General features: G+C 29.6%; 2 protein-coding genes across 2 annotated transcripts; both read left to right on the top strand.

The window, feature by feature from the left end:
• Window positions 1-1,601: 1,601 nt before the first annotated feature.
• Window positions 1,602-5,047, top strand: LOC103482571 (acid phosphatase 1). Its single transcript, XM_008438796.3, has 3 exons — window positions 1,602-2,471; window positions 3,133-3,342; window positions 4,605-5,047. The coding sequence occupies exons 1-3, from the start codon at window positions 2,059-2,061 to the stop codon at window positions 4,780-4,782; spliced, it is 801 nt and encodes a 266-aa protein (XP_008437018.1). The 5' UTR covers window positions 1,602-2,058; the 3' UTR covers window positions 4,783-5,047.
• A 3,600-nt stretch (window positions 5,048-8,647) lies between these two features.
• On the top strand, window positions 8,648-11,328 carry LOC103482568 (putative kinase-like protein TMKL1). The gene is made up of 2 exons (XM_008438789.3): window positions 8,648-9,309; window positions 10,675-11,328. The coding sequence occupies exons 1-2, from the start codon at window positions 8,820-8,822 to the stop codon at window positions 11,181-11,183; spliced, it is 999 nt and encodes a 332-aa protein (XP_008437011.1). The 5' UTR covers window positions 8,648-8,819; the 3' UTR covers window positions 11,184-11,328.
• The last annotated feature ends 1,868 nt before the right edge of the window (window positions 11,329-13,196 follow it).

Here is a 13,196-nt window from a genome sequence, read left to right as displayed (position 1 = left end):
ATAAGTAATAACTAAATATTATACTTATATTTAATTATATTTTTTTATTTATATTAATTATATTTATGTTTGTGATGGGATCGGGGTCGAGGAATGTATTCCAAATCCTTAGCCCCGTGTTGCCAACGAAAAAAATAATTTCCCACTCTCTTCCCTTGTAATAAAGATTTTCCACCGACAATCCCGCGGAACCTCGACCCTGCAGGTTAAATGAACATTTCTAATTTAGCATTCAACCCTTTGCGATCATCAAATTATAAAGTTGTACAAATACAAATTTCTGATGCAAACAAACACAATGATCGATATATACTTCTAGAGACACTGTAATGGCCCATTCTTTACCCCATTAATTAATTAGGGTGTCGCCCATTGTCTGCCCCATTAATTAGGGTGTGGTTCCACTGTGGTGTTTATTAGAATAGAGGTGTTCACTTTTGGAAAAATTGTGTTTACTTCCGTATTTACAAAGAGAAACTCCACGAATTGACAATGCCTAAAGGTTTGAAAGAAGATAATGGAAGAATAGAGCATTTTCGGAAAAAAAAAATTTCTCAACCAAAAGTTCTTCTTTTTGACTAAAATGGCTATTTTTAACCTTAACTTTTCTACAAAAACAATAAAGTAATGGCGAAAGAATTTGGTGCACCATATTCAATATTATCAAAGAGTAGATTTGTTTTAAAAAAGTCTAAAAAGGTGTAATTTCATTCCACTACAAAATTACTATATAGGCGTAAATTAAAAACATATTTAAAATTTAGAAGGAAAAAAAATGTTATGAAGGACAAATTAGTATATATTTGGAAGTAAATTAAAAAAAATACATCTATTAATAAATTTTATTTATCAAAGTCTATCGATGTCTATTTGTATCTATCAGTCATCGAAAGAATAGAAATTTTGTGCTATATTTTATAAATATTTTGGTCTATGCAAACACAAAATTAAAAACTTAGGAACTTATTAGATATTTTAATGTTTTCTAAGATGTTAACAACATTCAAACTCCACATCTCTTCGTTGTAAACATAAAATATGTTAGTTTAACAACTAATCAATAAATATTTTTTAACAAAAGAAAAAAAATCGTTTTTAAAAATTAAATTTTAAAAAATATAACTAATTCACCCTTACTTTTTCTAATAGAAAATTGTTTTTAATACTACAAAAGAAAGTTGAAAAATGAAAAAGAAAAATTTAAAAACATGAACAAAATGATTTATTTCTTTTTTAATAAACAAAAACTTCTAAACAAAAGAAAATTTGTAAAAAATAACAAATTTGTTAAAATTTAAAATTCTATCCAACAATAAATACTGATAGATAGTAATCAACGATTGTCGATTTCTATTATTGATAGAATCTAAAATTTTTGTTATAATTTTTAAATATTTTAATTTATTTTACTATATTTGAAAATGTGATAAAATAAAACATACAAAACATAAAAACCATAAAGATCACCAATTAAGGTATATATTTTATTTTCTAAAAATGAAATAAAGTGTATTAATTTCATCATTCATTGATGGTAGAAACGTTGGTGAGGTTATCATTTATTTCTATAAAAAGAAAAAATAAAAACAACTAAACACCTCGAAAAATAATAAATAAATCAAATGAAGAAAAAGAAAGAAAAAAACTGAAGGTTGAAAATGAGTGAAATCCAAGAAAGACAGTACGAAGCTTGCCTATTTAATGGAGATACCAATTTTCCATTAGCGCATTCAGCTAAATTCATCATCTTCTTCGCTTAATCAACAAGGCAAATTTCCCTTCCACCAACCCTCTCACCCTCTCCTCCATTAATATAGCTTCAAGGAGAGGAAGAGAGGTTATTATTCTCATCTCATCTCATCAATTCCTTTTCCTCTAATATCAATCAAGAATCATCCTTTCTTTCAAACCCAGAATATTCCCTTCCAGATCTCATATACCCATTTCCTTTTTCTCAATCTAACTTCCTTTTCATCAATTTTTTCCAATACCCATTTCTTTATATATAATATATATATTCGATCTCCTTCGATTCGATTGGCCCCTGTTCCTCTAAACATGGGGTTTCTACGATCTTTCTCTCTCTTTTGCTTAATTTCTGTAGCTTTTGCTCATGAAGCTTTCGATTCTCATCTCCTTCCGAGACCACTTATTCTTGAGTTTCCTGAGGGTGTTGTGAATCAGGTGAAGGAACTTGATGAAGAAATCAAATTGAGATGTGATAGTTGGAGGTTTAATGTAGAGGCTAATAATTTGAATCCGTGGAAAACGATTCCGAAAAATTGTTCTGAATATGTGAAACAGTATGTAACAGGTCGGGCTTATCAACTTGAACTTGAAATTGCTTCTAATGAGGCAGAGATTTTTGCCAAGACTGTGAAATTGGTTGGCGATGGAAAGGATGTCTGGATTTTTGACATTGATGAGACCTTGCTTTCCAATCTTCCTTACTACACAGACCATGGTTACGGGTAAGGTTCTATTAAAACTCAAACTCTCTTTAAAAGTTTTTAGAATTATTGCGAATTTTGAAGAGTGGGTTCTTGACTTGTTTGGCTATTCTGAATTTTAGTTTTGGATTGGGGTAACTGAACTTCTATATTCTTAACGTTCGTTCTTGATATTGAGGTAAATGAGAAAATTGTTCAATTATAAATTTAGCGTGGACCGTTTCAGCGCTGTGTTTGTTTAGTTCTGAAATTAAAAAGTCCTAATCAGTTCACATATTTAGATCAATTCAAGATAGTTATTGTCTCATCGTTAGGGCGATTTATCTAAATGATGGCGTGACACGGATGTTGGCTGATAGGTGTACCAAAAAAAAAAAAAAAGCCATGTGTTCAACATACTCATCTTTGAAGCCACATCTCAAATCCTTTTATGTTTGTTTGTATCAACAAATATTTGTTCAATAGCTATAACTAGATAAAAGTAAAACCACAATTCAAAATTTAGGAATGTAGTTGAATCATCTTTTCAAGTTTGAAGATTACAAATCATGTGCTCTCTTACTTCTCCGTGAAACAAACAGACGGGTTATGATTTGCAGTAGTAGCTTCACTAATTGGTTATATTTATCTGTATAGTTTATCCAACTCATATGCAAAGTTGATTTGTTTTGGCAATTGACAGCTCGGAGAGTTTCAAGCCTGATGAGTTTGATAACTGGGTTGAGAAGGCTACAGCACCTCCCCTTCAGCCCAGTTTAGAACTCTATAAAGAACTTTTGGATCTAGGATTCAAGCTGGTTTTGCTTACTGGAAGGAGCGAAAAGCAGAGGGAATCTACAACACGGAATTTGATAAATGCAGGGTTTTATGACTGGGATAGGCTCGTATTAAGGTACGTATTCCCCCATATATTAGTTAAGCTTGATGATCTAGTGATTCTATCAATTTGTTTAGTGCTTGTTTTATATTCGATGCGTAGCTTAGTAATGAAGTCCACATTTTTGTTGTCGGTTTTAAGTGTTCATAGACCTAATGATATTAAATGTGGTAAAGGTTTTCCTAATTATCTTTCCGCAGTTATTATAGTTGAGGATGTGAGGAAGAGCATAACTGGTTGGCTTTCTATTTCTTTTTCCACATAATTGATATAAAAATTGCCGAACTTTAGGTTTTGTGAGCTAAGGCGAAGTCATGATTTTCCTTGGACGGTGTTCTGTTTCCTCCTTTTTGATATCCCAAAACTCGCCTAATTTGGTCTTCTTTTTACAAGAAAGTGAAAGTGTAGGCAGAGATTGATCTCATTTAAAAACGTAAACCATGGACATCCCACCCCCACCGAATGAAAGATAAGAGAGAAGAAGGCTGTAATTCCAGTGTTCCTTAGAGTCCGAAATGTCTCTAAACTTTCTCTATATCAGATTCCTCTTTGAAGTTCTATTGTTATTCCACAAATCAGCTTTTGAGTTTTCTAAGGACTCAAACGTGGGAAATTACACCCAGGAAGTGAAAAAAGCGATGCACTTATAATATGTTTGAGACTTTTGAGTATGACATCATTTCACCAACTTGACTACAGCTAACTTAGTAAAGGCATGTATGATCAATCAGAAAGTTAAAGGTTTGTAGGCCCAAAAAGATCTTTGTAAATAGTAAGAATCCATCGTGACTTTCTTACTTTGTATGGCACGGATTGTGTTTTGATGCCATATTGGCTGATAAGGCTAATATTTGTCTCTCTCATCACCTATGGACTTCATTCTTGACTTCGTATGCATTTTTAAGATAGATTAGATATTAGTATATGTGGATCTGGATAGCGTTCTAAATATACTAATGTAGGATGTCTATATTGTGATAAGAAAACAAAGAAGCTATTACTCCATATTTCTTGATTTGGAAATAAGGGACACAATAAAGCAATGAGTTTCTATTTTTTCCAAAAGTAATTTTATCTCTTTAGCTTTTATATTATTCATTCTATTGGCAGGTACTAGACCAAGAACCCTTCATTTTGAACGTGCACCAACAGCCATGATTTTTTTTAAAAGTTAAAACATTGTTTCTTATACTTTTGTTTTAGTTCTTTAGTTACCTTCAATTATCCTTCATTTTGGTTCATAATTATCAACTAGTCCAAATGTTCCTGAACTACAGGAGAGATGATGACCAAGGGAAGTCAGCAATACTTTACAAATCTGAGAAGCGGAGCGAGATGGAGAACGAAGGATTACGAATCATCGGGAACTCTGGTGACCAATGGAGTGATTTATTGGGCACTTCAGTTTCGGTTCGTTCTTTCAAACTTCCAAATCCTATGTATTACATTTCCTGAATATAGAGAAGGGATGCATCACATCATCAACGTTATGGTTCATAATCAAACCATGGTTCAATATCTCCCAAAGAATTGTACATACGTTAAAAGATGTCTGACTTGTTGGATGTTGAATTAAAAACACACAGTTAAGAGGATCCATACGATCTTTTAATTTATATATTAGGAACTTAGTGTTGATGATAGTTGAAACTCCATTGTGTAAGCTCCAATATCCATTTTTATTGGATTGATAAATGATAATACTTCTAGCATTCTTGTATATTTGAGGCATTCTGGTGAAATACTGATTCTTTGCTTTTATGTCAGTTGCAAGAATGAATGTAATTACTGAAATCTTAAGAGTTCATTTCAATCTACAAATGAACATATTTAATTTGCAAATAAATACGATTAAATCATCATTGCGACAAACCGTCGTCGTAGCTTTTGTGATCGGGGGCGTATACAATTGACGTCATTGTTATCCGTTCATCATAAATTTATAATGACAGTAGGTTTGATTTAGATTTAGATATATCATCTCTAAAACCAACATTATTATACCTAATACTGACACCAATAAGCATTTTGAAATCATCATTATATGGTTTAATGACAGTTTAGAACTAAGATTGAAATTAAAATAAAATTTGTTGTAGTGTCAAGTATTGTCCCCTCAAGATTGGGTATTGAATTTTCTAGTTATGATTAAGATTATTCTAATTTTATCTATGGATAATTTGCAAGTGATTGTTTGAGAATAAATTTAGAAAAGTAGGCTTAGATTAGTGGTACTGGTATGATCTTTGTCTCTAGAGAGTCGGAGGTTGAATCTCATATCCTATGACTATTGAACTAAAGAAAAAGAAATCAAATGAGGTTAGAACCATTAATGATTTTTTTCAAAATTTATTTTTTCAACATATCTTTAATCGAACAACACACAATTTTACGTGGTGGATGCAAATCTAAGGAATGAAGTAAAGTGATATTCCTCCGCTTAAAATCTCTCAATTATTGAAAAGAGATACCACATTAGAAATAGCATCTTTTATGAGTATAATACATATCAACTTTTTATAAGTAGTTCCAAATTTTAGTGCTTATGTGGGGGATAAAGTACTTTAATGTTTACGTCTTTTGTTTCTTTTAACATAAGTAATCTCAATCTCCGTATAAATGTATTAAAAAAGAAAAGGAAATAGATGATTATTTTTTAATAGATGATTCTTTTTTTAATATGTGAAACATGCTTTCAAATTAAAGAATTTGAATAAGACGTGATATTATAACATTCATTAATATCTTATAAAGGAAATAACTCGTGTCGATAAAAGATACCTAGTGTTAAGAAAAGATTAGCTAGAGAAGCTTGACATTTTTTACACGATTTCTAAAGCGGTTTGATGATGGTTTTGTTTTATAAATTTATGGTTATTTCTTCAAAATATAATACTATTATTCAAAAAATACTTAAGTTCTTAGTCCGACCTCTAAAACATAAATATTTTTTAATTTACATTTTTAGTTTTCAAAATTTAATTTGGTTCGTAAAAATAAAATACAGAAACTTATAGGTGAAAAGAAAACATACTTTTTGTTTTTAGAACATACGAGGAAGAATTCAAAAAACATTTCTTAAAAAACAAGTGTGAACCATAGTATAGAAATATAGGAAAAAGAAAATTTTTTGACTTGATAGCGAGACAAGTTTCTTAACTCTAACTTAGGTGTTGTTACAAATTGAGTATCAAGAAAGTGCACAAAATATATATATATATATATATATATAGTAAGATAAGGATATTAATTAATGCACATTTTTATATGATATAGATATTGCTTTTAGAAAGTATATAAATATATGATATGTCAATGTTTCTTCTTCAAACATCAGACATTCAAAACTTTTACCGACAGACGCAAAACATGTTTCCAAAAGATTTAAATAAATTTCGTCTTTCTTTTACGTTACATAATATTGTTTTTAGAAAGTGTTTTTTGTTTTCCTATTTCTACTTTACTTATATTTGACCCTTTTGATTTTTAAAAGATTAGTAGTACCTAATTACTGTTTAAGAGTATTTTTAAAATTCAAGTTAAAATTTTGAGAACAAAAAAAAACAAAGTAAATTTTCTAAAAATTTAAATTTACAATAATAAAACGATGAGAAAACAATATTAATATAGATTATTATTTTTTTAGAATACAGATTTTTAATAATTTAATAACGAGGTTTTTTAAAAATAGAAAAATTTAACAAACTATTTAAATGATAAAAAACTTTATACTTTTATATATATATATATATATATATATATATATATATATATATATATATATATATATATATATATATATATATATATATATATGATATATTAGGAATATTAATTAGGTGTCAAATCTAAATTTAAAAATTTCAAACCTCAAAGTTATGGATGACATTACTCCTAACTTCTTTGTTTGTTTTATTAATAAATTATGCATTACTTGTGATTTAGTTTTTCACTTTTGAGATTTTTAATATAATTAAAAGGAAAATATAATCACAAGTGAATTATTTAAGAATATACTATCTTACAATATTAAGTTTAGTATACTCGTGCTCCTTACGATTTTAATTGCGGGAGAAATTACTAGGATACATTATGGCGTTGATGAACATGAAAGAAAATAGATAATCCTTGTTCCCACACTCTATAATCTCATTGATGAAAAAATTAGAGAATTAAAAAATATCAAATAATTGACAACGTTTACACAATTAATTAAATTCAACTAGAATAATTTAAGTATGATTGAGGAAACACTCTTGAAATTAAAAGGTCAAATCCAAGACAAATAGTCATTATTTGAAGAACGACCTTAATCTGACAACATCTTGTCATGAACTTTAACCTAGAAAGATGGACATGATTCAAGTGATCCTGAAGCACCCAATCTAGATCGTTTGTCTTAGAGGAGAGACTCCATGCGACATCAATAATGTTCAACTTCCAAAAGAATATCACGAGAAGATGTCACCCAATCAAACAATGGAAGTTAATTAAGAGGAAGGGATTTCTGTATTGCCTTTACCATTGACTCCTCTGCATATTGATTCTCATAAATATGTTTGCCAATTGAAAAACCATTGGACTCTATCTCTACTAGTTGTAAGTGGAACATCATTTTATTCTTTGCCTCCCAAATTTTCCAAACAATAATTTACTACTTTATCCAATTCCTTGAAAGAAGCGCTACAGAAAAAAAAAAAAAAAGTCTAAGCCAACCATCTTGAATAACTCTAAGAGAGCCTATCATCGTAAACAATATAAATACCAGTGAAAAGAAACCGATGCCAAACCTCGTTAGATACATAACAACTCCACAAAAGATGTGTTATCGTTTTCATATAATTCTTGAAAAACACATACATGAGATCAATTTAGATGCCTTTCTTGGCAAGATTAGTTTGGGTTGGAAAGATGTCATGCATAATTTTCCAATAACATATCATAACTTTGCAACCTACCTTACCCTTCCACAAAGACTACCATAGCCTCCTAAAAGCATTCCGTATAGAAGAACTAGCTAGCTAGGTTTATTCTCTTAAGTCTATACAAAATATTAAACATTTAAAACTCAATCGACAATTTCTAAAGTTCTCAAGATTATAAATAATAAACTTAAAATCAATCTAAAACATAACTAAACCGATTATCTATTCCCTTAATTAGAAGGTCAAAAATTCAAATCTTTCCATCTGATACGTCTTTGAACAAATAATCGATACAAAATTAACAAGCATATATTATATATGTGTGTGTATATATATATATATAGAGAGAGAGATATAGAAGGTAGGGTCCATTTTGTTGGGTGGATGGGATGTATTCCTATTCCCCCTAACACACAAAGCTAAGTAAAGTATTTCCCTCACTTCTCTTCTCAACAAACTTACAAACCCAAACAAAACAATTTTCACTCTCAAATTCCAATCATTATTATAAACTCTTTAACTCTCTCTGTTCATCACAAACTTACAATTCTTTTTCAACATACCCACATGCTCAAACTAATCCTTCCCCTTGCTTCCGCCACCCTTTTCCTTCTCCTCCTAATCACCATCTTCCTTCTTCGCCTTAAGCTCTCCAAAAATCACGACATCGAGAAATCCTCCACCACCCACAAGACCAACAACAACAACAAAACAGATCACACCCCCCTTCCGCCCCCGCCGGAGCTCACCACTTTTGAGGGCGGCCAAGATTTGACCATCGACGAGATTTTAGAGGCTCCCGGAGAAGTGATCGGAAAATCCCACTACGGAACTCTGTACAAGGCTGTGTTACAGACCACCCAAACCATCCGGCTACTTAGATTTCTCCGGCCGGCCGCTGCCGGAGGTGAGGACCAGCACGACCTCGTTCGGTTCCTGGGTTCGGTTCGGCATCGGAATTTGGTTCCGTTGCTAGGATTCTACGCCGGCGGGAGGGGTGAGAAGCTTTTGGTTCATCCGTTCTACGAACATGGGAATCTGGCGGAGTTCATTAGAGGTAATTTTAAAATTTTCTGTTTGTTTCTCCGAGAATGCGACGAGGAAAATTCGGTGAATTTCTCATAAAATCTATAACATAAAATTTTAAAAATTATTATTACGGAAGAAATTTTTTTAATGTAAGTTTAGGAAATATATGATTCAATCAATAACGTATCAAATTATAAATGGAAAACATATATTCTTAGTTAGTAATTTTTCCTAACTTATACATTATTGATTTCGATATTTAAATCATATATGATTTTTAAAAAATAAGTTAAAAATCATGAGTTTAATCCATGTATTTTTAATAAATAGATCAAATCCATTTTTTTTCAAAACATAGTATTAATTAGTAATTAGTATGTTAAAATTAGAAATTCCGTGAGATGTCGGCAACCATATATATATATATATTTATATTGTCGATTCTAAAGAAAAGAAATTAGAGATTGTGACGATTCTTCATTTGTCATTTTCTTTACTATTTTTCCATTTATTTCTTCCTAAAATCTCTCTATATTTTTTCTTTTCCATATATATTTGTAAAATTTTCCAACTATTTCCATTATTTTTCCCCTTAAAATTGCACTTACTTTATTTTTTTTTTCTCACGATATTTTATTTTATAATCTTCCTATAAAAAACCCATTTTGCCATATTTAAAAAATATTTATGTCTTTATAAATAATTTCTCAAAATTATACATATATATTTACCAACAATTAATTCCTCTTATTGTTACCTAAAGTTTGTACATTTCAGATAACAAATTGGCTAAAAGGAAATTTATTTTTTCTTTCTTTATTTATTTTTTTTCTATAGAACTATAAAAGGTTAATTATTTTATCTGTGAAGGTTGTGTGGTGTGGACCAAATAAAATTCCATTCTTCAAAAAAGATTCTTCTTTTGGTATAATTCGTACATTTTTTTTTTATAAAGAAAAAGATCATACATATATGAATAATATTAGATTTAAAATAAGAAAAAGAAAAATTATGTCCACCTATCTTAACATATGAAATGAGATGGATTCATTGACATTATTATTATTATTATTGTTATTATTATAATATGTAAAATGATGCATTGACATTTCTCTTTCACTTGTAACCTCATATTTTGATGTCATTTACATTTCTATTTAGAAAATTTGTGGTCTTTCTAGATATATATATATATATTTTTTATTTTACATTCTCTTCCTTTAGAATTTTCTAAATTCAATCCTCATATTTGGATTTAAAAAAAAAAACAATTATAAATTGAGTATAACCCTCTTAAAATTAATTTAAAATTTCATTCATTATTTTATGTGAGATTTGTTTGGTAAAAGTTAGAAATTGGTTTTGATTTTAAACTAATTTGTTTGTATAACAGACGATGGGGAATCAAAAAATTGGGAAGTGATTTGCAAAATCGCCATCGGAATCGCCAGAGCCTTACATCATCTTCACAGCGGATTACAAAAACCAATCTCCCATGGAAATCTCAACTCCAAGAACGTTCTTCTCGATCAAAATCTCGACCCCCACGTCTCCGATTTCGGCCTCCATCTCCTCCTCAACTCCGCCGCAACTCGAGAAATGCTCCAAGTTTCCGCCTCCTCTGGCTACAAGGCGCCAGAACTTATCAATATGACCCACGCTGATGAACGCACCGACGTCTACAGCTACGGAAAGATCTTGCTCGAGTTGCTCATCTCCGCCAAAGAGCCGACGATTCGTAATCCGGTTGCTACCGGTGATTCCGGTGTCTCTGGAGAGCAGATTCTCCGATGCCTTGTTCAGATCGGGGAGGATTGTTGTCGTTCTTCGCCGAATCTTCGACCGGATTTTAGGGAAGTGATTGCTAAGATTGAAGAAATCAGAAGAATTGAGAAGAATTAATTTTTTCTTTTTCTTTTTGGGATGAGTTTGGAGCAATTGATTTTTTAAAATTATTTTAATTATAGATTATTTAAACGAGGGATATGATAAATCATTATAGAGTTTTGATTTGATTAAGTTAATCAATTAATTTAATTTATTCAAACCATTTTTTTCATCCATCCATTTAATCTCCCTTTCTAATTTTTACTCTTACTCGTAGAATATAAGTTTTTTCAAAAATAGAAAAAAATTATAAATTATAAACTATTTACAAGTTTGAATATTTTCTCAAATGTTCTAGTTTTTACGATTTTTTCAAAAAAAAATTCCTAAATTTTAAAAAATGAACATCACGGTTTAGTTCTTACTATACTTTACAATAGTCTTTTGTGGTTATGAGATAAACATTCAAATAAAATGAAAGATTTTTTAAACTAGAGTATTTATTTTCAAATATATAGTAAAATTAATTTTGCAAAATTAAAACTTAGACGACAAATTGCTATCTTTGGAGTTAAAAAAGGATTAGCAATTTGTATTTTACCGATTTTGAAAATAGCCTACATTGCGAATTGAAAAATGATATGGTGTTAAATTGAGGAAAAAATCCCAGGGTTAGCAAATAATAACAAAACCACTTAAACACAAAATTTATTACACTTGATTTTTGTAAATATTTTGTAAAATATTCTATATTTCAATCAAATTCTAATGCAAGTACAACTAGAGACATGTTATTTCTTTTAAATTGAAACTAATACCCACTATTTCTTTAATATATTAAATAAGAATGTTAGAATCACATCAATTCAATCCAATCATAAAGTATAAATAAAAAAAATTCAAATCAATTAACATTTTTTCCTATCTTAACTATTTGTAAAGTATATGACCTTTTTAAAAATAAAAAAAATAAAAAAGAAAGAAAAAAAGAAATATATGGTTTGAAATTTGATTAGTTGCAATAATATTAAAATGGTTGATTATATTATATATTGGATGGTAGTTGTTGGGTCAAAGTATTGAGTTATAGCCATCCCTTTCGTGGGTGATGGAATGGGCAACACCATGCTCTCTCTCCACCATTACTCAACAACCTTTTAATTAAAATTAATTAATTCCAAATGCTCGTTAAAAAATCTACCCATTATCATTAAGTTGAATTCATTTTAACCTGTTTAGTTTTTTTTCTTCAATTATTTACAAAAATTGTAAATACAGCATAATCTATCTATCTATGATGGACTCTACGACCGACTATATTGTTAATAAACTTCGTCATTAATAATATTAGGATTTTTTTCGTTAGCGAAAATTGTATCGACATTTCCTTATCATTTAGCTAAAAAGGAACAACAACGTCTCTTCCCCAAGATTGAATTAATTTCTATAATAGCAAATACAAAGCATTTATTATGGTTGATGTTTTTTTAGTCAAATGGTTGAATCATTTCAAATTTTGAGAAGGAAAATGAATGTCCAATTCATGGATTTTTTATTTTCACTTTTAATTTTAACCCTCACTTCCTAATAAATATCAAAACTATTGTACCTAAAAATTCAATGGTATGATTCAACATAATATTAAAATCAGTTATGTTGCTAAATCCAACATAATTCAATTAGAGAAACCACTAATTGAATTCCCTATGTACCACCTATATTTAGATGGTATAAAAATTAATAAATAAAGTAAATAGTTTTGGATGCCACGTTTCATTGGGATGTGCCATCCAATATCTTAATGAGACCTTAAATAATATAATACCATCTATATAAAATTCAATGTCACTAATTAAAGAAAACATTAAAGAAAGATATTGGAGCAAATCTTCTAATATAAAGATATGATATTATGATATTTCAAAAATAGATTGGCACCAACTCTTTAATTTTTGTTTTGTAAAGTAATAGAATCCTATGATTTCAACTGTTCAACAAAATTGAAATTAGTAAAGCACATGAATGACAATAGCAATAACTATAAAATGGGATGTCAAGAGATCAGTATTCCAATTACCAAATCTGAAA

This window comes from Cucumis melo, chromosome 9 (genome assembly GCF_025177605.1).
Source record: "Cucumis melo cultivar AY chromosome 9, USDA_Cmelo_AY_1.0, whole genome shotgun sequence".
In the NCBI taxonomy this organism is placed as follows: Eukaryota; Viridiplantae; Streptophyta; class Magnoliopsida; order Cucurbitales; family Cucurbitaceae; genus Cucumis; species Cucumis melo.
This window is presented reverse-complemented; position numbering and strand designations above follow the sequence as displayed.

Bases quoted from the DNA above. Each gene is read 5' to 3' on its own strand.
- LOC103482571 (XM_008438796.3), top strand. From the start codon at position 2,059: ATGGGGTTTCTACGATCTTTCTCTCTCTTTTGCTTAATTTCTGTAGCT. The intron at 2,472-3,132 runs GTAAGGTTCTAT...GGCAATTGACAG, and splicing joins TACACAGACCATGGTTACGG to CTCGGAGAGTTTCAAGCCTG. The intron at 3,343-4,604 runs GTACGTATTCCC...CCTGAACTACAG, and splicing joins TGGGATAGGCTCGTATTAAG to GAGAGATGATGACCAAGGGA.
- LOC103482568 (XM_008438789.3), top strand. From the start codon at position 8,820: ATGCTCAAACTAATCCTTCCCCTTGCTTCCGCCACCCTTTTCCTTCTC. The intron at 9,310-10,674 runs GTAATTTTAAAA...TTTGTATAACAG, and splicing joins TCTGGCGGAGTTCATTAGAG to ACGATGGGGAATCAAAAAAT.